The following is a 21,263-nucleotide window of genomic DNA, read 5'->3' as shown; positions in this document are numbered from 1 at the left end:
AGCAGTGCCACAACTAGCAGATAACAGAAATGCTCAGAAAATTTACAAAATTCAATCTGACCAATTACCATCCCATTAGTCTATCCTCAGTCACCAACAAGTGATAGAAGGTGCTGTAGACAGTGCTATTAAGTGGCAGTAAAATAACCTGTTAAATAATGCTCATCAGTTTGGACTCCATGAGGCCATTTGGTTATAGATTTTAATACAGCCTTAATCCTAACATGAACAGAAATGCTGAACTTCAGAGCCGAGATAAGAGTGATTACTTCCCTTGGCATCAAGGCAACACTTGAGTATTAAGGTGACCATTTAAAATTGAAATTGCAGAGAATCAGGAACAAAACTTTCAACCGTTGGAGTCTTACTCAACACCAAGCTTTATGTTTGTCAAAGCCTCAATTCAGAATACCACTCAAATGGCATGGAGCGCCAAGGTGGTTCTGTGGTTAGCACTGCTGCCTCACAGCGTCAGGGTTCCAGGATTTATTCCGGCCTCGGGCGACTGTCTGTGTGGAGTTTGCACATTCTGCTGCGTCTGGGTGGGTTTCCTCCGGGTACTATGGTTTCCTCCCACAGTCCAAAGATGTGCAGGTTAGGTGAATTGGCCATGCTAAATTGCTCATAGTGTCCAGGGATGTGCAGGTTAGGTGCATTAGTCAGGACTAAATATATAGGGTAGGGGAATGGGTCTGGGTGGGTTACTCTTCGGAGGGTCAATGTAGACTTATTGGGCCGAAGGGCCTGTTTCCAAACTGTAGGGATTCTAATTCCTCAGATCAATGTCTGAGGGACAACTACCTTCACTTGTTTCATCAATAGCCCCTCCTCTATCATACAGTCAGAAGTACATAGTTGATTGCAGTGTTCAGTACTATTCACTAATTCTTAGATAATGAAGCTGTCTGACCTTAAATTCAGCAAGACTGGACAACATTCAGTTTGGGCTGACAAGTGGGAACCATCAATTGTGCCTCTCCTGAATAAGAGATATGGGGATATGATGGGAATATGGTATTGAAGGAGATGATCAGCTATGATATAAAATGGCAGGGGCTGATTGGCCTACTTTTATCCATTGGGTCAAAAATCTAGAACTCCATTTTTAATAACATTCAGGTGTAACTGTACAGGATGGAGCACTGCAATCCAAGAAAGTGGCTCACTGTTTTATCCATCCCACAGAACAATAAAAACAGAGGGACATAGATATTAAATATCAATTCTGCCCAGATGCTTGATCTACTGTGAAACAAAATATTAAAGCAGTGCTTCAAGGCACCATATGCAAGGCTGATTCAACTAAACATTTTATTTTGATTAGTTTCTAGCTGGGGCAAATATTTTAGCTCTCACTCAATTCATGTGTTCTTACCTCCTCTATTGGTCACAACTGACTCCAAACAAAGATGTATGCTCCTTTTTCTTAAAACTTCAAGAAGTGATATTGTATCAGAGCTCCCTAATAAATGGCTCCTGCTCAAATAAATCAACTTTATCACACCCATAACTGGTCTGCGTAATCACTAAAAATGCCCAATTTATCTTTTGTGTCTAAAGCAAGCTGATTTCCACAACTATTTGAATACAATCTCCATTTTCTGATCTACCAACCAATAAATTTACATCTCAAATGGTTAAATTATCTCTATGCAGCAAAATGTAAAGTCGCCATAGTCCTACCAGGCCGTAGGGGCTCTCTCTCATTAGAGACTACTGGTGATGGTTTGATCTGAGGGTCACTACACCTCAGTCAAGGAGAGAGGTTGAAAAGAGGAGGCCTTCACAGTAACTTCAGTCAGTGTGGGAACTGAACCCATGCTGTTGCTCTCAGTCTGCATTGCAAACCAGCTGTCCAGTTAACTGAGCTAACTAACCCATTTTAACATACCCTATACCATTGCGTTGCAGAGTGAAGCATCCTAACATTTGACATATTTAGTCTTTCTGAATCTATGGTGATGACTACTTACAGGATTATTATCTAGATAGGCTTCAGATTTACTTCCAACAACCAATTCTATTAATTTGTATGGGATCAAAGAATTTGTAATTACCTGCATCTGTTCTGATGTCTTTTTATGAAAACAGGGACCATGGCCACCTGTTACTATCCTACTAAGGGGCGAGGACATAATTTTGACTTGTGTAACAATGTAATCTTGCTAATACTGAACCATTATCAACCACAACAATAATCAGGAGTAATGTAAAATCAAAAAGTCATGTTTACCCCAGGCTGTCATGTTTAGTTTTTAACTCATTCACAAGACGTGGTCATCACTGAATAGACCAGCATTTACTGCCCATCCCTAATCAGCCAGAGTGTGATTCAGAGTGAATCACACTGCTGTAGGTCTGGTGTCACATGGATGCCAGACCAGATGAGTGAGGATAGTAGATTTCCTTCACTGAAGGACATTAACGAGCCAGATGGGTTTTTTTCCTTCCTGATAATCAACAATGATTTCTTAATTCCAGATATTCTGCACTGAATTCAAATTTCTCTATATGTTTGATGAGTTTCTGGATTAATATTCTAGTGATAATATGAGTAGACCTAAGCCTCCCCATTAGATTTATCAGATTTTTTTTCTTTCTTTTAACACATTTTGGCTGCCTGAGGTGGAAAATAATGCACAGTTAATATAATTCATACCTTGCAATTTCTCAAGGTGTTTTACTTTTGAGAACCTGAAATTGGGATAATCACAGGTTGGTTATGGTGATTGAGTTTATAGACATAAATGTACATGGTATTTTTAGAACGTGACAGTACAACTTATATGAAATGTTTGCAGCCATTAAATAATAACAATCCTTTTAAGTGTAATTCATAGAAGATGTTCACAGTTGTTGATGAGCATGTGTTGCTCATTCTGTGGCTGTGAATGCGGCAGTGTATGATTGAGGATTGGGAACTCTCCCATCAGTGCAGCTAGTGCTCCTGCTGATATTTATTCAGCTATGTACAAAAAAATAATAAAATTGCAAAGGTTGGAGAAACTCCACTAACTCTTTCGCTCCATTATATATTTCACAGGAACATACTGGTTATGTTAAAAGGCAGGAAAAGAGGTAGTATGTTTTTGAGCCTCTCTCTAACTCAGGCAGAAGAAAAGGTGATAGTAATACACATTTACCATTATCTGGGTTGATTCAGCAAGCAGACTTTAAACAAAGCTGCCTGTTGGCAAAAATCTCAGAAACCTAGTCCTAATGGATATGACGCAGAATGGAATTAAGACAGAAAACACTTGAAATACTCAGCAAGTCAGGCAGCACCTATGGATAGAGAAACAGAGTTAAAATTTCAACTCAACTTTTCAATAAAAACTAGAAAAATTCAAAAATACAGTAGCTGCTAAGGTGGTGAAATTGGAAATGGTGGTGAAATGTGAAAGGGTGAGAAATAAAACAAAAATGCAGAAAAGTTAGGGTAAAAGATGGGAGGCATTAAATGATTTGGGCATGAAAGACACGTGCAAGGTACTCAGTTCTGACCTCTTGATCACATGCATAAATCCATTTTTAGGTCCTTCACTGGTTTCTTTGCAACCATTTTACTATTTATCTGCCTATTGAAGACTTTTGAATTCTGTTTTATGTTAACTGTCAGTCCCCTCTCAATCATTCTCTTTGTTCCTTTTGTTTGTTTTTCCACTTATCTTCGAAACATAGAGTCAAGAGATATACAGCACGGAACAGACCCTTCGGTCCAACTTGTCCATGCCGACCAGATATCCTAACCCAATCTAGTCCCATTTGCCAGCACTTGGTCCATATCTTTCTCAACCCTTCCTATTCATATACCCTTCCAGATGCCTTTTAAACACTGTAATTGTACCAACCTCCACCACTTCCTCTGGCAGCTCATTCCATACACGTACCACCCTCTGTGTGAAAAAGTTGCCTCTGAGGTCCCATTTGAATCTTTCTCCTCTCACCCTAAACCTATGCCCTCTAGTTCTGGACTCCCATACTAGAGGGAGTATAGATTTATCCTATCCATGCCCCTCATAATTTTATAAACTTCAATAAGGTCACTCCTTAGCCTCTGATGCTCCAGGGAAAACTGCCCCAATCTTTTCAGCCTCCCCTCGACAGCTCAAACCCTCCAACCTTGTAAATCCTCGACAACATCCTTGTAAATCTTTTCTGAACCCTTTCAAGTTTCACAACATTCTTCCAATAGGAAGGAGACCAGAACTGCATGCAATATTCAAAAAGTCGCTTAACCAATGTCCTGTACAGCCGCAACATGTCCTCCCAACTCCTGTACTCAATACTCTGACCAATAGAGGAAAGCATAACAATCACCTTCTTTACTATCCTTTCTATCTGCGACTCTACTTGCAAGGAACTATGAACCTGCACTCCAAAGTCTTTGTTTAGCAACACGCTCTAGGACCTTACCATTAAGTGTATAAGTCCTGCTCTGATTTGCCCTTCCAAAATGGACCATCTCGTATTTATCTAAATTAAACTCCATCAGGCATACCTCAGCCCACTGTCCCATCTGGTCAAGATACTGTTGTAATCTGAGGTAACTTTCTTCGCTGTCCATTACACCTCCAATTTTGGTGTCATCTGCAAACTTACCAACTATACCTCCTATGGTCACATCCAAATCATTTATATAAATGACGAAAAGTAGTGGACCTAGCATCGATCCTTGTGGCACTCCATTGGTCACAGGTCTCCAGTCTGAAAAGCGACCTTCTACGACCACCCTCCATCTTCTACCTTCGAGCTGGTTCTGTATCCAAATAGCTAGTCTCCCTATACTCTATGAGATCTAACCTTGCTAACCAGTCTCCCATGAGGAACCTTGTCGAACACCTTATTGAAGTCCATATAGATCATGTCTACCCTCATCAAACATCTATGTTAATTCTTCAAAAAACTTAATCAAGTTCATGAGACATGATTTCCCATGCACACATCCATGCTGACTATCTCTAATCAGTCCTTGCCTTTACAAAGACATGTACATCCTGCCCCTTGGGATTCCCTCCAACAACATGTCCATCACTGATATCAGGCTCACTGGTCTTATAGTTCTCTGGCTTTTCCTTATCACCTTTCTTAAATAGTGGCACCATGTTAGCCAACCTCTCGTCTTCCGGCACCTCACCTGTGACTAGCATGATACAAATTGCAAGGGGCCCAGGAATCACTTCCCTAGCTTCCCATAGAGTTCTAGGGTACACCTGATCAGGTCTTGGGGATTTATCCACTTTTATGCATTTCAAGACATCCAGCACCTCCTCCTCTGTAATATGGACATTTTTCAAGATGTCACCATCTATTTCCCCATATTCTACATCTTCCATGTCTTTCTCCACAGTAAACGCTGATGCAAAGTACTCATTTAGAATCTCCCCTATCTCCTGCGGTCCCACACATAGGCTGCCTTGCTGATCTATGAGGGGTCCTATTGTCTCCCCAGGGACCCTTTTGTCCAGAATGTATTTCTAAAATCCCTTTGGATTCTCCTTAACTCTATTTGCCAAAACTATTTCCATGTCCTCTTTTTGCCCTCCTAATTTTCCTAAGTATACTCCTACTGCCTTTTTACTCTTCTAAGGATTCACTTGATCTCTCCTGCCTATACCTGTCAAATGCTTCCTTCTTTTTCTTAACCAAACCCTCAATTTCTCTAGTCATCCAGCATTCCCTATACCTACCAACCTTTCCTTTCACCTGAACAGGAATATACTGCCATTGGACTCTCACTATCTCATTTCTGAAGGTTTCCCATTTTCCAGCTGTTCCTTTACCTGCGAACATCTGCCTCCAATCAGCTTTTGAAAGTTCTTGCATAATACCATCAAAATTGGCCTTTCTCCAATTTAGAACTTCAGCGTTTAGATCTGGTCTATCTTTTTCCATCATTATTTTAAAACTAATGGTCGCTCCCCCACTGACACCTCAGTCACCTGCCCTGCCTTATTTCTCAAGAGTAGGTAAAGTTTTGCACCTTCCCTAGTCAGTACATCCACATATAGAATCAGAAAACTTTCTTGTACACACTTAACAAATTCCTCTCCATCTAAACCCTTAACACTTATGGCAATCCCGTTTGGAAAATTAAGATCCATGACCAGATTCTTACAGATAACTGAGATCTCCTTACAAATTTGTTTCTCAATTTCCCTCTGACTATTAGGGAGTTTATAATACAATCCCAATAAGGTGATAATTCCTTTCTTATTTCGCTATGCTATCCCAGTCCCATGCTCCTCACCATGCCCTGAGTTCATCTGCTCTCCCTGTTAGGCCCCTTGCATTGAAATAAATGCAGTTTAATTTACCAGTCCTATTTTGTTCTCTGCTTTGTTCCTTCCTGCTCTGACTGCTTGACTCTCTCTCTTTCTCAACTGTACCAGTCTCCGATTGATCTCTTTCATCACTATCTCCCCGGATCCCACCTTACCAGTTTAAATCCTCCTGAGCAGATCTAGCAAATCTCACTGCCAGTATATCAGTCCCCTTCCAATTCCAGTGCAATTCATCTTTCTTGTACAGGTCACTTCTACCCCAGAAGAGATTCCAATGATCCAAAAATGTGAATCCTTCCCCCATACACCAGCTCCTCAGCCATGCATTCATCTGCCCTACACTCACTAGCTCGTAGCACCGGGAGTAATCCAGATATTACTACCTTCAAGGACCTCCTTTTTAAATTCCTGCCTAACTTTCTATATTCTCCCTTCAGAATCTCATCCCTTTCCCTTCCTATGTCGTTGGTTCTAATGTGTACAATGACCTCCTGCCGGTCCCTTTCCCCTTTGAGAACATTCTGCACCCTCTCTGAGAGGTACTTAATTTTAGCACCAGGAAGGCAACACACCATTCTGAGGTTTTGCTGCTAGCTGCAGAAACGTCTGTCTGTTTCTCGGATTAGACAGTCCCCTAAAATAACGAATCACTTGGAACCCGACGTACCCCTCACTGCATTAGAGCCTGTCTCGATACCAGAAACTTGGCTGTTCGTGTTACCTTCCCCCGAGAGTCCATCACCCCCTATATTTTCCATAACAGCATACTTGTTTGAAATGGGGATAACCACAGATGACTCCTGCACAGCCTGCCTACACCTCTTACCTTTCCTGACTGTATCTGCGACTTTTCTCCCTTCTGATAACTGCCATCTATCACACACCCCAGCTCATGTAAATCCCTTATTGTCTCCAACTGTTGCTTCAAATGATCCATGCAATCCTCTAGGATTCACAACCAAACACACTTAACGCAGACATAATCATCAGTAACATGGAAACGCTCCCTAGCTTCCTATATCCAAGGAAGAGGATATCATTTTACTAAAGGCCATCTTTGCTCCTTCACAGTCTAACGACTCAGAAAATAGCGCCATCTTTTTGCCCTATAAAACAGTGTTCCAAGTTAACTTAATATTTATGGTTTATATTTTTAAAATTTAATCGAAACAGATTTCAATAAAACATATAATGAAGAAAGAGCCCATTCTATTCAGTATTGCAGACCTACAGCAAGGCTATACGTTCAAAACCAAGCACTTATGTTCCTGCACTGAGAGCTCTCCCACACAGGTTCCTCCAAGGCCAGCTGTGAATGAATCCTGTATTGGACTTTGGTTCTCAACAGTGTGTTATCCACCTGACATCTGTCAAATACACCCTCTTTTCTGTTTTACCTTACATGCTTTTTGTTGTTGTCCATGGAGCTCTGGATTTGTTTGTCTGTCCAGCTCATGGGAATATATTTTGGCTGTTTTGTAAAGCAGCTCAGTTTGCACGACCAATCTTTGATTCCAATTTCTCTAGGCTAAATCTGCCCTTACCCCAATGATGATGACCCTTCCCAGACACAAATAATTTTATTCTGAATCACTCCTTGCCCTTTTCTATCGCTAACTTAAACTTCAGGATTCTATGATCATTGTACTCCAAAATATTCAGTACTGACAAAATAACCTTGATCCACCTCAACCCCAGAGCCTGGTCCAGCAATACTTCCTGCCTCATTGGACTGGAAACATAACTTGGGTGGAAAATCTTCTTGAACACACTATAAAAATTTTTTCCCCTTTCTGCTCTTCATATTATAGATATCACAGTTAACAATAGGACAATCAATGACCCAATTAAAATTATTCCATTATTCTGTGCTCTTCTGTAACGTCCTTAAAAATTTATTTCTTCACATATTTCCTACTAGTTGATGGTCTGTAGCAAAGGTGCACCTTGTAAAACTATTAATCCCTAATAGATTTGCTGCATGTCTAGTTTCTTACACTGTTGGAGGAATTTTGATGACGATAAATACTCATAAATGTAATGGTACCTCTCAGATTCCTAGTTATTATTAATTCCTATTATTTCTTGATGCAATTTCAAAATATAAATAAAAAATGTATCTTCCCATTTTTCTAAAGTCCAATTAGTTACCAAATTTTATTGAGGAGGGTGGGAACCCATTATTGCCTCATACAGTACAAATAAATGCATTTCACTGGTTAAGCAATAACCTTTGTGAAGTCACAACGTACTGTAAGTGTCAATTTGTACTACAGCCAAATATGGAGATGACACAAAAATAGTTAGGAAGGCAAATAGTTAAGATGACACAAGTCCTCGAAAAGAGGGATATATACTATCAGATTAAATTAGTGGGCAAAAACTTGGTAGTTGACATAATGTTAGAAAATGTGAGGTGGTATTTTAACAAGAAGAACAGAAGAGCTAAATATTATTCAAATGAAGAGAGACTGCAGAAGGATACAGAACAAAGGGATTTGGGAGACCTAGACCATGAATTACAAAGAGCGAGTATTCAAGTTCATTGGGCAACAGGGAAGGCAAATGGAATGGAATATAAAAGTAATGAGGTTTTCCTAAACCAAATAAAGCACTAATCAGACCACAACTGGAATACTGTGTACAGTTTTGGGTCCCTTATCTTATGAAGGATGTACTGACATTTATAGTCAGTCCAGAGAAGGTTCACTGGGCTGAAACCAGGTTTGGAGATACTGACTTATGAGGAGAGGTTGAATATTTGAAAGCATACTCACTAGAATAAAGAAGACAACCTTATTGAACTGTACAAGACTCTTAGAGGTCTTGACTGGGTAGATGTGTAATGGTTGTTTCCTTTTGGGGAGAGTCAAGGACCAGAAAGCTTAATTTCAGAATAAGGAGTTGTATACTTAAGACAGAGGTGAGAAAGAATTTTTTCTTCCACAGGATTGAGAATCTGTGGAATTCTTTACCACAGAGGGCTGTTGACACTGGGTCATTAAGTACATTCAAGGTCGAGACAGACGTATTTTTAATCAGTAAGGGGAATCAGGGGTTATGGGAAAAAGGCAGGAAAATGGAAAGTTGAGGATTATCAGATTAACCATTTTCACATTGAATGGCACAGCAGAACTCAATGGGTTGAATGGCCTACTTCTGCTTTTAAGTCTTATAGTCTTGTTATTTATTCTTAGTACGAAAAATTACAGCTTTCAATTGAGGATACTTTCTGTAGTGATTGTAGCAAGGTCATCCAGGAGGACCTCACAGAATATGAGTTCCCTGATTGATGGGATACTGGCCTCTGTGGAGTTATTTCACTTTTATCATGCTCAATAAGAGTCTTATTAAAAAAAATTTTAGTTTCCTGACATGATGCTGGCATGTCTGCTGCAAAGCCTTGGTTCAAAGACTTTGGCAAATAACTTGCAGAAGGCTTCTAACAGGATTCCTAAAATAAAAGTCCTTCCTGTTTTAATCTGAGTGTAAAATTTTCATGGCTAATGGGGTGAAGTACTGCCAAGATTTATGAATTAAACTTGTGTCATATTCTGAGTACATGTCAGACTTGTAACAGTGCAATTGCTTTGTATACCACAGCATTATCAGTCATGTACAAGAAAAACAGGAGGGGAAAACAGTAGCTCTAATGTAACATAATTCTGCAGTTTGAGCTTTTTTTTCAGAATATCAAAAAGTCACTGTAATTATGAAATGATTAACCATCTTTCGGATCAACTATCCCCTCCGCTTGAATGTTTATTTAACCCTCTTTATATTAGTATTATTAAAGTAAATGTTTCTCTGTGGCACAGTGGAGAAAGGTCGCTTGCTGCTGCTCAGAATCACATCAACACCATTTTTCCTGCTACATTTGTCATGTATCATTAGCAGTAGCTTAAAGCCTCATGTTAAGTTGTGATATTACTAAATTCTGAAGTGCAGACGTCATTAACCAATCCGGGACAGAAGGTGGCAAAAAAAAATTTACTGGTTCTACTTTCAGTTAGACCTGTACCTGAATACTTAGTGTGTGCTTTGTCGGCACCAAATAAACGCTGCTTTTCAAACAGGATGGGACAGTACCTTTTGGAACTAGTTAATCAAAAGATTATTACAGATGGCAATGACCAATGAGATGTATCCATTTTAATGCCCATCTATCATGATATCCAATTGCTTTAAGATGTTTGCAGATTTTTCCTTTAGTTTGGACATCTGCAGTGGATCACTCATTTTTTTGATATCAGCCCTTGTCTTCCTTTTAATGTTTATAGGGGAGGTGACGGCCTACTGGTCTTATTATTGGGCTATTAATCCAGAAATCTAGGTAACATTCTGAGCATCTGAGTTTGAATCCTGCCTTGGAAAACTAAATCTGGAATTAAGAGTGACCATAAATCCATTGTTAATTGTCAAAAATACCATCTAGCTCACTAATATTCTTTATGGAAGGAAACTGCCATCCTTACCTAGCCTACGTGTGACTCCAGACCCATAAGCAATGTGACTGACTCTTAACTGCCCGCTGGGTAATTAGGGATGGGCAATAAATGCTGGCCTAGCCAGTGATGCCCTCAACCAGTGAATGAATAAAACAACTATTTTCAAAATGTACCTTTCTAATTGCAGTTAATCTAAAATAATGTTTTCTTTATCCTTGATACTCTAAAATATGCCTCTGTCTCGTTAAACCAGTCTTCCTTCATAACTCAGACCTCTAATATTAGAAATCTAGTTTCTCTGTCCTGTTACCAGTACTTGAACACCTTAGTGTTTCTTAGTTTCCTGAACCCCTAGTGAGTGTTCAAGATACAATTTGTTCTTGCTTTGACTTGCATTCTAATATTTAGGCTTTAGAATTCAACACTTTTTAACATTGCTGATTGATGCATTGGACTGACTGGATATACTTCGTGTCAAGACTTCAGGTTCATCCTTAGTTAGTTCAACACCATGCAGTCTATTTTTGCTTCCTATGTAGAGCATTTCATACTTTGTTTGAAATTCCATGTTCTACTTCCTTGGGTATTTTGTCCAAGTTGTTCTGTGATAGTTAAGCTGCTTCCTCGGATTCTACTGGTCCTCCTAGCTTATAAATCATGTACAAATTTTACTAATTTGCATTGTAATCAGCCAGTTTGTTATTCATTCATAACTGACTCTAAATCCCCACTACCTTAAGGTTAATAAATAGGCTTTCACGTAGTATTTTATTAGATATCATTTTGGAAGTCAAGATACACCAACGTACTCACAGGGCTTGCAGGAGTCAAAAAGTCAAGAGGGCTAGTCAAGTAGGGCCTTCTCCTTTTGAATCCATGCTGAATAATTTTAATTGAAATTTTAATACAAATTTACTTCTGATGATTATTGCACATTGTATTCATTAAGACAGATGGGTGGTGCGTTGGCTCAGTGGTTAGCACTGCTGCCTCACAGTGCCAAAGGCCAGGCTTGAATTCAGCCTCGGGTGACAGTCTGTACAGAGTTTGCTCGTTCTCCCCATGTCTGCTTGGGTTTGTGATGAATGCTCTGGCTTCTTTCCACAATCCAAGGATGTGCAAGTTAGGTGGATTGGCCATGCTAGACTGCCCCGCAGTGTCCAGGGATATGTAGACTAGGTGGATTAGCTGTGGCAAATGTGGGGTTACGGGAATAGGGTAGGGAGCTGGGTCTGGGTAGGATGCTGTTCAGGGGAAACAGTTTGCACCCAAATGGACTGAATGTCTCTTTCTACACTGTAGGAATTGTGTGTGCAATAATCTGAATTGTTTTATCACTCTTTTGGCCACTGGCTTATTTCCAAATTACCGATTACCATTCAAAATTCTATAACTCTCTGAACAAAACTTAGTCCCATGCAAGTTTCTTCCTCAATCAAGCATTTTGCTTGATTCCTTTGCTTTTGCAAGCTATTCCATCCTCAACTCCTCTTAACCCTCTAACGTTCTTGAAGGTGTTGTCACTTTCCAAAGCAGAGCCCATCTTTCTTAGAATTCTCTTCAAGCAGACTTTCACTTCTGCCACAGTACAGCAATGCCTTTTATCAATGTTACAAATAACATCCTGTGGAATTGTGACAATAGTTAAATACTCCTCCTCCTCCTCACCATCTCGAACAATTTGCTGCCTTTCAACATGGTTGACTTCTCTTCCATTGGCTTGGGTGGGACCACCCTTGCCTGTTTTTTATTTATCCAGTAATTATCAAAGAATCAGCGCAATGGTTTTAGTTACAGTTCATGAACAATTACCACTAGACACGACCCACCACCACCCTCCCACCATCATCTGAAAACATTCAGTTTTTGCATGTACACTGATGCCCAGTAACTTTGCATCACCTCCTCTCTCTCGACCACTGTCTATAAATTGTCGGTTAGCATGTCCAATGTTCAGTATTAGGTGTGCAAAACTTTCCTCCAACTAAATATTGGGAAGACTGATGTCAATGGTTTTGGTCTGTCCCCTGGACACAGACATCATTCCTCCCTTTGAAGCTGAAACAGGCTGTTTACAATCTGGACTCCAACATGAGCTTCTGATAATGCAACCCATGTCAGGATTACTACTGTTGCATGCGCTGTCTAACCTTTCAGGCTCTCCACCTTGCTTTCCTCTTAGAAAATGTTCTTAACATCAATCTCCTTGACCAAGCTTTTGGCTTCATGCTGTAATAGTGCCTTACACAGTTATTGCCTTCTTTTGCACTATGCTTCGGAGACAAACCTTGGGACATTTTGTGGTTTTAAGTATGCCATGCACATGCAAATTCTTGTTGTTCAGTGGTTACTGTACATCACAGATGCTATAACTTCAATTTCTTCAGTCGTTAATAATACTAAGCAATGCTTCTTGAGGCTTTCTTCAAATGCTGGGTCAAGAAGTAATTGTGCAGTAAACTGATCAACAGAGTTTTCTAATTTTTATTACACTGAATGAAATTTTCCATTAAATACTTTTATCAGGCACCTTTACAGGGTAAATATTCTTAATCAAGTGTTAAGCATGAAATAAACTTTTCAATTTTGATCCCAGAAACAATTATTTAATTAAAGATCTATACCATCACCTTCTCAAGGACAATTGAGAATGGGTAATAAATGCCAGCCTAGCTAGTTATGCCAACATCCCACGAATGGATATTTTAAAACAAAACTTTGAATTTCAGCATCCCTCTAGCGTTAGTCTGAATCTTTTAGCTTTAGAGATACTGTATCTAATCAGAGCAGTTTATATCAAAGGGTTCTATCTGTCACAGGATCAACCTCATACCCCTTCATTTGCCCCCTCTCATGCTCTCCAGGGTCAAGTCGACTAATTATTCAAGGAAATCTAAAGGCAGCAATCATTGCTGTTTTCCATTTGACAACAAAATTGTGCAACAGAATTTCCAGGTCCCTAAAGGTGTGACTTTTCTTCTGTACACTGCATTCTTAATTCATAACTTTCTTTAAAATGCATTATCAGTAGACTCATTTTGCAACTTTTCTCTCTTTATACTTAGCTCCCTCATTCGTAAAACTTCTACAGCGAACATACTTCAAATTCCATTTTAGCTACACTTAATTTTGCTGTATTCCTTTCTCTTAGTATTTGTCCAGTCGTCCCTTGTCAATTTTAATGTTTTAAATCCCATGTGTTTTCTTTAGAGTTTGGTTCTATTTTGTTCACCCTTCTAAAATTTAATTCGGCTCAGATAATTTACTGAGTCAAGTTAAATTTAATTTCCTTTGTCACCTACCTGCTATAAGCAATGTTTCATTTTAGCTCCTTTTCACCACACTCCCTTATCTTAATGATTTAAGTGCTTACTCTTTAAATGAAATGTAGTTAACCTTAAATTTGAAAAAATCTGTCTTCTCCTCGCCCAAACATTGAGCCAGAGAATTCAGTTATAATTCCATGTTTACTGGGAATGCTCTGATACTTTGCACAAATAATTAATTGAAAATTACAAGGCTCTCCAACTGTGAAACACCATCATTCACATATGTGTACATCTAGCAGGGGATCGTGAAGTAGCAATTGCAAGTGGGACTTGACCTGATTATCCTTCCTCCTCAGTTCAGAAGTAGCTGGTCAATTGTAGATAGATTAACACAAGACTGAGAAAAGCTACATTTGCAGATTTACACAAAGACTTCCTTATAGCCTTTACTTAAAGGTTTATTTTTCTTTGGTACCTGTGGGAGTAATGCTCCGGAATGATGACGATGGAGTAACAGGTGGGGTGACCGGTGGTGTAAGGCTGCCGCTGTTGTGACGTTGTGGTGTAGAAATACTTCCCCGAGGAATGGTACTCGCAATTGATAAAGATAGTTTCGGCTGAATCTTTTTCTTGAGGGATTCTTGTTCCCGGCGAGCAGCATCAGTCATAAATCTGCAAAAAAAAAAATACAGGTAATCTGTGGCTTCATACCAGAGCATAACAATTTGGTAGAATACCTGCCATATACGGAATGTTTTTAGGGCTCAGTAAGGAATATAATAAAGGAGAGGTATCCAAAATGCAAATCTTATACTAATGTAGTAGCATTTAATGGTTTTCAAAAGTAAATGATCAGCAAGAGGGATAGTACATAACTCTAATGCAATATACTGTGAGAAAAACAAAGACTGCAGATGCTGGAAACCAGATTCTGGATTAGAGTGGTGCTGGAAAAGCACAGCAGTTCAGGCAGCATCCGAAGAGCAGGAAAATCGATGTTTCGGGCAAAAGCCCTTCATCAGGAATATAGGCAGAGTGACTGAAGGGTGCAGAGATAAATGAGAGTAGGGTGGGGGTGGGGAGAAAGTAGCATAGAGTATAATATGTGAATGGGGATGGGGATGAAGATGATAGGTCGGGGAGTAGGCGGAAGATGAGGCGTTCTTCCTCCAGGCGTCTGGTGGTGAGGGAGCGGCGGTGGAGGAGGCCCAGCATCTCCATATCCTCGGCAGAGTGGGAGGGGGAGTTGAAATGTTGAGCCACTGGGCGATTTGGTTGATTGGTGCGTGTGTCTCGGAGATGTTCCCTAAAGCGCTCTGCTAGGAGGCGTCCAGTCTCCCCAATGTAGAGGAGGCCGCATCGGGAGCAACGGATACAATAGATGGTATTAGTGGATGTGCAGGTAAAACTTTTATGGATGTGGAAAGCTCCTTTGGGGCCTTGTATGGAGGTGAGGGAGGAGGTGTGGGCGCAGGTTTTACAGTTCCTGCGTTGGCAGGGGAAAGTGCCAGGATGGGAGGGTGGGTCGTAGGGGGGCGTGGACCTGACCAGGTAGTCACGGAGGGAATGGTCTTTGCGGAAGGCGTAAAGGGGTGGGGAGGAAAATATATCCCTAGTGGTGGGGTCCGTTTGGTGGTGGCAGAAATGTCGGAGGATGATTTGGTTTATGAGAAGGTTGATAGGGTGGACGGTGAGCACCAGCGGAGTTCTGTCCTGTTGTTACAGTTGGAGGGGTGGGGTCTGAGGACGGAAGTGCGGGATGTGGATGAGATGCGTTGGAGGGCATCTTTAACCACGTGGAAAGGGAAATTGCGGTCTCTAAAGAAGGAGGCCATCTGATGTGTTCTGTGGTGGAACTGGTCCTCCCTGGAGCAGGTCCGGCGGAGGCGGAGGAATTGGGAATACGGGATGGCATTTTTGCAGGAGGTAGGGTGGGAAGAGGTATAATCCAGGTAGCTGTGGGAGTCGGTGGGTTTGTAAAAAATGCCGGTGTCAAGTCGGTCATCATTAATGGAGATGGAGAGGTCAGAGGTGGTCCAGGTAAATTTAAGGTCAGGGTGGAACGTGTTGGTGAAGTTGATGAATTGCTCAACCTCCTCGCCGGAACACGAGGTGGCGCCAATGCAGTCACCCCCATTCACTCTATGCTACTTTCTCCTTACCCCCACCCTCCTCTCATTTATCTCTCCATCCTTCACGCACTCTGCCTGTACTCCTGATGAAGAGCTTTTGCCCGAAACGTCGATTTTCCTGCTCCTTGGATGCTGCCTGAACTGCTGTGCTTTTCCAGCACCATTCTAATCCAGAATATACTGTGGGATTTAAGCTACTGAATAAACCGCATCTGTAAGTGCTATATTTACTTCCAGCTTGAATAATGTAGCATTCACATCTTTTGAGTCAGAAGGATCTTGTTCCAATCTTACTCCAGAAGTCGAGCACATGATTCTGATTAGCACAGTGCACTACAGTTAGGGATATGTTGGCAGAGGATCACCTTTTGGATGAGAGAATATACGAAGTGTTTATCAGCCTACATATGCGGCATTAATAAATGGCATGGTATTTTTTGTAGAAAAGAAACTTGCTGCTACACTTGTCTACAAAACAATACCTAAAAGTAATTAGTTTGCTGTGAAGTACTATGGGACATCTTGAGTACATGAGAGAGCTGCTGTACAACAGGAACTTCTTACTATAATGATTTGTTCCAGACTAAATGCCAGGTTAGTTATGTTAATTTTTGCCTTTTGCTGAAAAGGCCCAGTTTTCCTCAAGCATATTATATACCTCATTATTTGGTCCTAAATTTAAAAGTAAAACAAATTATCCATCAACTGTTGAAGTATAATTACATATACTTTTAGAACTTGTTTGCTAAACCACTTTTCAGGGACCGACTCAGGATCATTGGTCAAGCACCAAAACAAATTGTCTCAATAGATAAACTTGCACAAGAAGTTCTACTCTTTGAATAGAAAGCAGTAATTTCTCAGGTCAGCCCTGTGCCAGATAATTGAGATGGAAATAAATTCAATTTAATATTTTACTTCCTAAGAGGGGGAACTGTTTGTGGCTAGAGAACAAATAGTTATTACACAGTAAGTTTGCAATCTTAACCAGGAAGGCTGCCATTCCACACTGGAAATGCCCAAGTTCACATCCAATATTGGAACTTGGAATAATGGAATTCATGTTAAGTGCTGGCAGGCCTGTCAAACATCTATAAAATAAATTTACATTTTACACTGGCAAACATACAGAAACATTACCACCTCTTGCCATCTGGCAGCTTATTAGTCAGCAATATCCTATTAATTATCCTTCCAACCTCTCTAAATAGTAGATGCCTACATTTAGTACCAATGCTTATTGTCACTGTGTAAGTCAAATTTAGTTTGCAGTACTCAGATTTTTTATTGGCATTTTGGGAAACACATTCCATCGTGCTTTTTATTTCTTCCATGATAAGGGAAAGCCAGTGGTTTACTCTTGTTGACTGGCAATGCATTGTGTCATATTGCAAGTGCAGACTATGATTGGCTAGTTTACTTTGTCAATTTTAGAAAGTAACAACAGTGGGTTGTTCAATCACCTACGTAGAGATTTGGCCCACAACATTATTCGGATGCAGGATAAAACACATAAAACAGTGAAAATTGTCAATTAACTATGAAAAATAAAAAAAATTTAAAGGGTGGGCTTAATGGGTAGAATAGTAACCCAGCTCATTGAAACCACTAGAATAGATAATATTGCTGTCTTAAATAATTTTAAATTCTGAATGTTAGCAAATATGTAGCCAGCGAAATTCTACAGACAGTTTTCAGGAATCAGCAAGATAGCACCTATCTATAAATTCAGGTCCTAATAATATAATCTGATCTCCCTAATTTTTGTTCTTTCCAAACCAGATTTCCAGATGGAGCACCAGAAAATATAAACGCTTTAGTGGGGTAATACGTGGACTTCCTTCTTACAGTCTGTACTTAATTCTTACTTTTATTTACTGGCAACTGCCATAATGGAGCATTCAATACTTTTGCTGAATGCGCACAATTGCAAGCCATCAAAGGAACAGAGATGAGGCTGGAAGGCAGTCTGAAATTGAGGATGAGACGCTAAGTTCATTTGCTGGGACAGAGCAAGATGCTGGCATTTAAAGAGTACACAATGAAGAGGTATCAGAGTTCTCCAAGTTCATACCTATGTCTTTCAATACTAATGATTAAATCAGTAATTCTTTGTGGCTTAGTAACCAGAACTACACATAGTACCTAGGTATAGCCTGACCAGGACACTACACATTTTCAGCATGACTTCCTCTAATTTGTATTCTCCTCTTCTAAAGAGGATGAAAAGGAACAGGGTTAAAAAAAAACTGAAATTACATCACACTCATTTAATTAGAGCGAATTTATTCCTGTCTCAACCCAGGATACAAGTGACAGTTGAGGCCACTTGTGGCACCACAGTAGTGTCCCTATCTCTGGCCCAGGAGGTCAAGGTTCAAGTCTCAACTGCTCCAGAAAGCACTCTAGTGGCTCAAAAGCAGTGCCCTTATCTCGGAGTTTGAAAGCCTGGATTCAACAGCAACCATCTCCAAAGGTGAGACATTACAGATTGATTAAAAATACCTACAAATGCCAGCTGCAGAGGTATGCTACCTAGTGAAGAGCTATTGTGAAGCAAAAGTTCTAAAATAAGGCCCTTCAACAAAATACTCTTTAAAAAAAAATTAACTCAGTGTTGCAAATATGCTTATTTGCATGATCACCATTAATTTTATTGAAACTCAATTACATAATTTCTTGTAATAAAACTACATAGCAACTACTTGCATAAATTTCAAAGCTTCTTTTGAATGAATAATCAAAAAGTTTGAAATTGAAACAATTGACATTTGAGTCACAAAAGGGCTTCAATTACTAACTGCTTGATGGTGAACTAGCAAAATGCTAGGATTTTGAGCAGTTTTGCTATGTTATCTTTATGAACAGCTAAAGTCTTCCTTGTAAACCCAAACATTAGGAAAGTGGCATGGTATGACAAAGCAAAATACATATTAAGTTAAATTTTGATGGTGCAGAGATCCAGCTAAAGTGGCATAATTTGCTGGTCTAGTAGAAATGAAGTTGAAACCCTGCTAGGATGGAAATGGTTTAGCATCTGACTGCATAAGAATGCAAAAGCCTCTAAGGCAACGCGCAGCAGGAGTTTCCTTCCTCTGTGTTTGATCATTTCATAAGCACAGTTATTGCAAAATAATAGGGTTTTCATTAAGTAGAAAAAAAGTTGTTAATAAAGGATAGTCACAACTGAGGTAGCAATACAAACATGAAAATAAATAAATGTTAATAAACAGTATTCTTACTTAATAACTAAAGAGGGCAAATGATGAAAAGTATAGTGCATTCTGGGAAAATGTTCCTTCAGCAAATAGTATATAACAAAAGTAATGCAATTCAGTTAAAAGAAAGTCAAGTTAAGAAAGCTATTTTGAAAAATCTGAACTTCAAAACACAGAATTTGCTTTGTGTAATTACTTAATTTTGTCAGCAGCATGGTAACACTAACTGACATTTTAAAAACACTGTTAAAAATTCCATTTTAATTAGATATGCCACCATTTTCAGGTAAGATGCTAAAACGGCCAAAAAAAACTGATAATTGTTATTCTCTTGAAAAGAACGTGAATTAAATGTCCTTTATTCAACAAGTAAGACCCTGACAGAAAAGCATATTTTCTTACCCTGTAAATTGTGGACTCTTGCTGCTAAGTAAGCTTGCTGTAAACTATTAAAATAATGAATCCAGACTGGAAAGCCCCCAAAGAATGGCCGCCCACATTTCAATCTGTTTGCCAGATTTGTGAGAGGGAAAGCTTATGTAAACTTGATTCCCCCACCCCCAAGTTCATCCAGGGACTGGACTTGCAGCATATTGAAAAACATGGTACAAGGGAGCCTCCCAGAGGCCAATAGCTAGAGCTGCGCACAACCCCATGTATGGGAACAAAATCAGACATTGAGATCACTCATATAAACGTTGATCCTTTTTCTATTGTGATGTAAAGGGAAAAATATTTAAATATTTATCTATTGTAAACCAAACATTTATATTAGTTGTCTTTATCAACTTTACAAGAAAACACTGAAGAAAAAAAATCATTATGGTGAAATACTTTGATTCCATGACCTGAATAGCAAACAATGCTTTGAGGGAAACTCACAAGAGCTCAAAGTCCAGGCTGAGATTACAGAATTATCCCTTACAATACTCAATCAATTCTACTGGGTGGCCAACAACTATCATTATTACTTCATTGTTTACATTGATCGGTATCTCAGTGGACTACAAACTGACCCTTTTAACCAATTAGCAATATGTTGATACAAGACTTCAGTGCAAGGTTTGATTGTTATTGCAATTTGCATGTTACCTCTGAAACCACTGTCTTTTTGACTGTTCGTTTCTACTTTCCAAATGCACAAAGAATAAAGCATTTGTACATTGACATTAATTGCTTTTAACATAAGGTTTTGCATTGTGTAACCTGAGTTTATTGAGATATTCAAGCAGAGAATATCATGGCAATTAGTCAGGAATTGAAATTGAATTGCTGAGAATCCTGAGACATTTCATATATACTACACAATTAACTACTGCCAGATGCTGCTCTCACCATACTATGGAGTCAACCCAAGACATTAATTTCAGCAAGAGCAATTTGTTTTTTGTTGAATGATTATAAGAATTTGATGTCTCATAATATTTTAGTACAGCGCATAGTTAAGCACTGTAAAGAAAACAAATTCTATGTAAAAGAAAGAACCTCCAGCTTTCCAATTTTTTTAAACAAAAAAAAAGGCCAAATTGTTCCTCAGCCTCCAAGATGATCAAGACAGTCACTAGAAACAGCAATGTTTAAAGTAATGGCAGGAAGATGGAAATAGAGCAGGAGAATTAGATTATTGTAGGTAGCTCTTGAAGACATAAGTCGACTGATTTTACAGGGCAAATTTCTGTTTCTGTACTAGAACACACAATGATTGAATGAGCAGAAGGATCATTTTAATGTTGGTGACAATTCTTCCCCTAATATTTCTGTTGCTTTCTTCTTCCCACTGCAACGTTTTGTTGAGATTGGACAAGGAGTGTGCAGCAGAGGCTATAGAAGGGAAAAACATAGTGCTTTAACTTTATACTGATGAATTTCTTTCTGTATCATCCTCTTTAATAAATGGCAGAATCTATGCCTT

The 21,263-nt window shown here is 39.4% G+C and overlaps 1 protein-coding gene across 3 annotated transcripts in view; it reads right to left on the bottom strand.

Annotated features, from left to right (window-relative positions):
* The window catches only part of jazf1b (JAZF zinc finger 1b), a 278,266-nt gene that overhangs the window by 41,739 nt on the left and 215,264 nt on the right, over window positions 1-21,263 (bottom strand). For all 3 annotated transcript variants that reach the window (XM_043689536.1, XM_043689534.1, XM_043689535.1), the window contains one exon: window positions 14,477-14,673. In XM_043689536.1, coding sequence (XP_043545471.1) covers window positions 14,477-14,673 — 197 coding nt within the window. The remainder of the gene's footprint in view (window positions 1-14,476; window positions 14,674-21,263) is intronic.

Source organism: Chiloscyllium plagiosum, chromosome 5 (assembly GCF_004010195.1).
Source record: "Chiloscyllium plagiosum isolate BGI_BamShark_2017 chromosome 5, ASM401019v2, whole genome shotgun sequence".
In the NCBI taxonomy this organism is placed as follows: domain Eukaryota; kingdom Metazoa; phylum Chordata; class Chondrichthyes; order Orectolobiformes; family Hemiscylliidae; genus Chiloscyllium; species Chiloscyllium plagiosum.
This window is presented reverse-complemented; position numbering and strand designations above follow the sequence as displayed.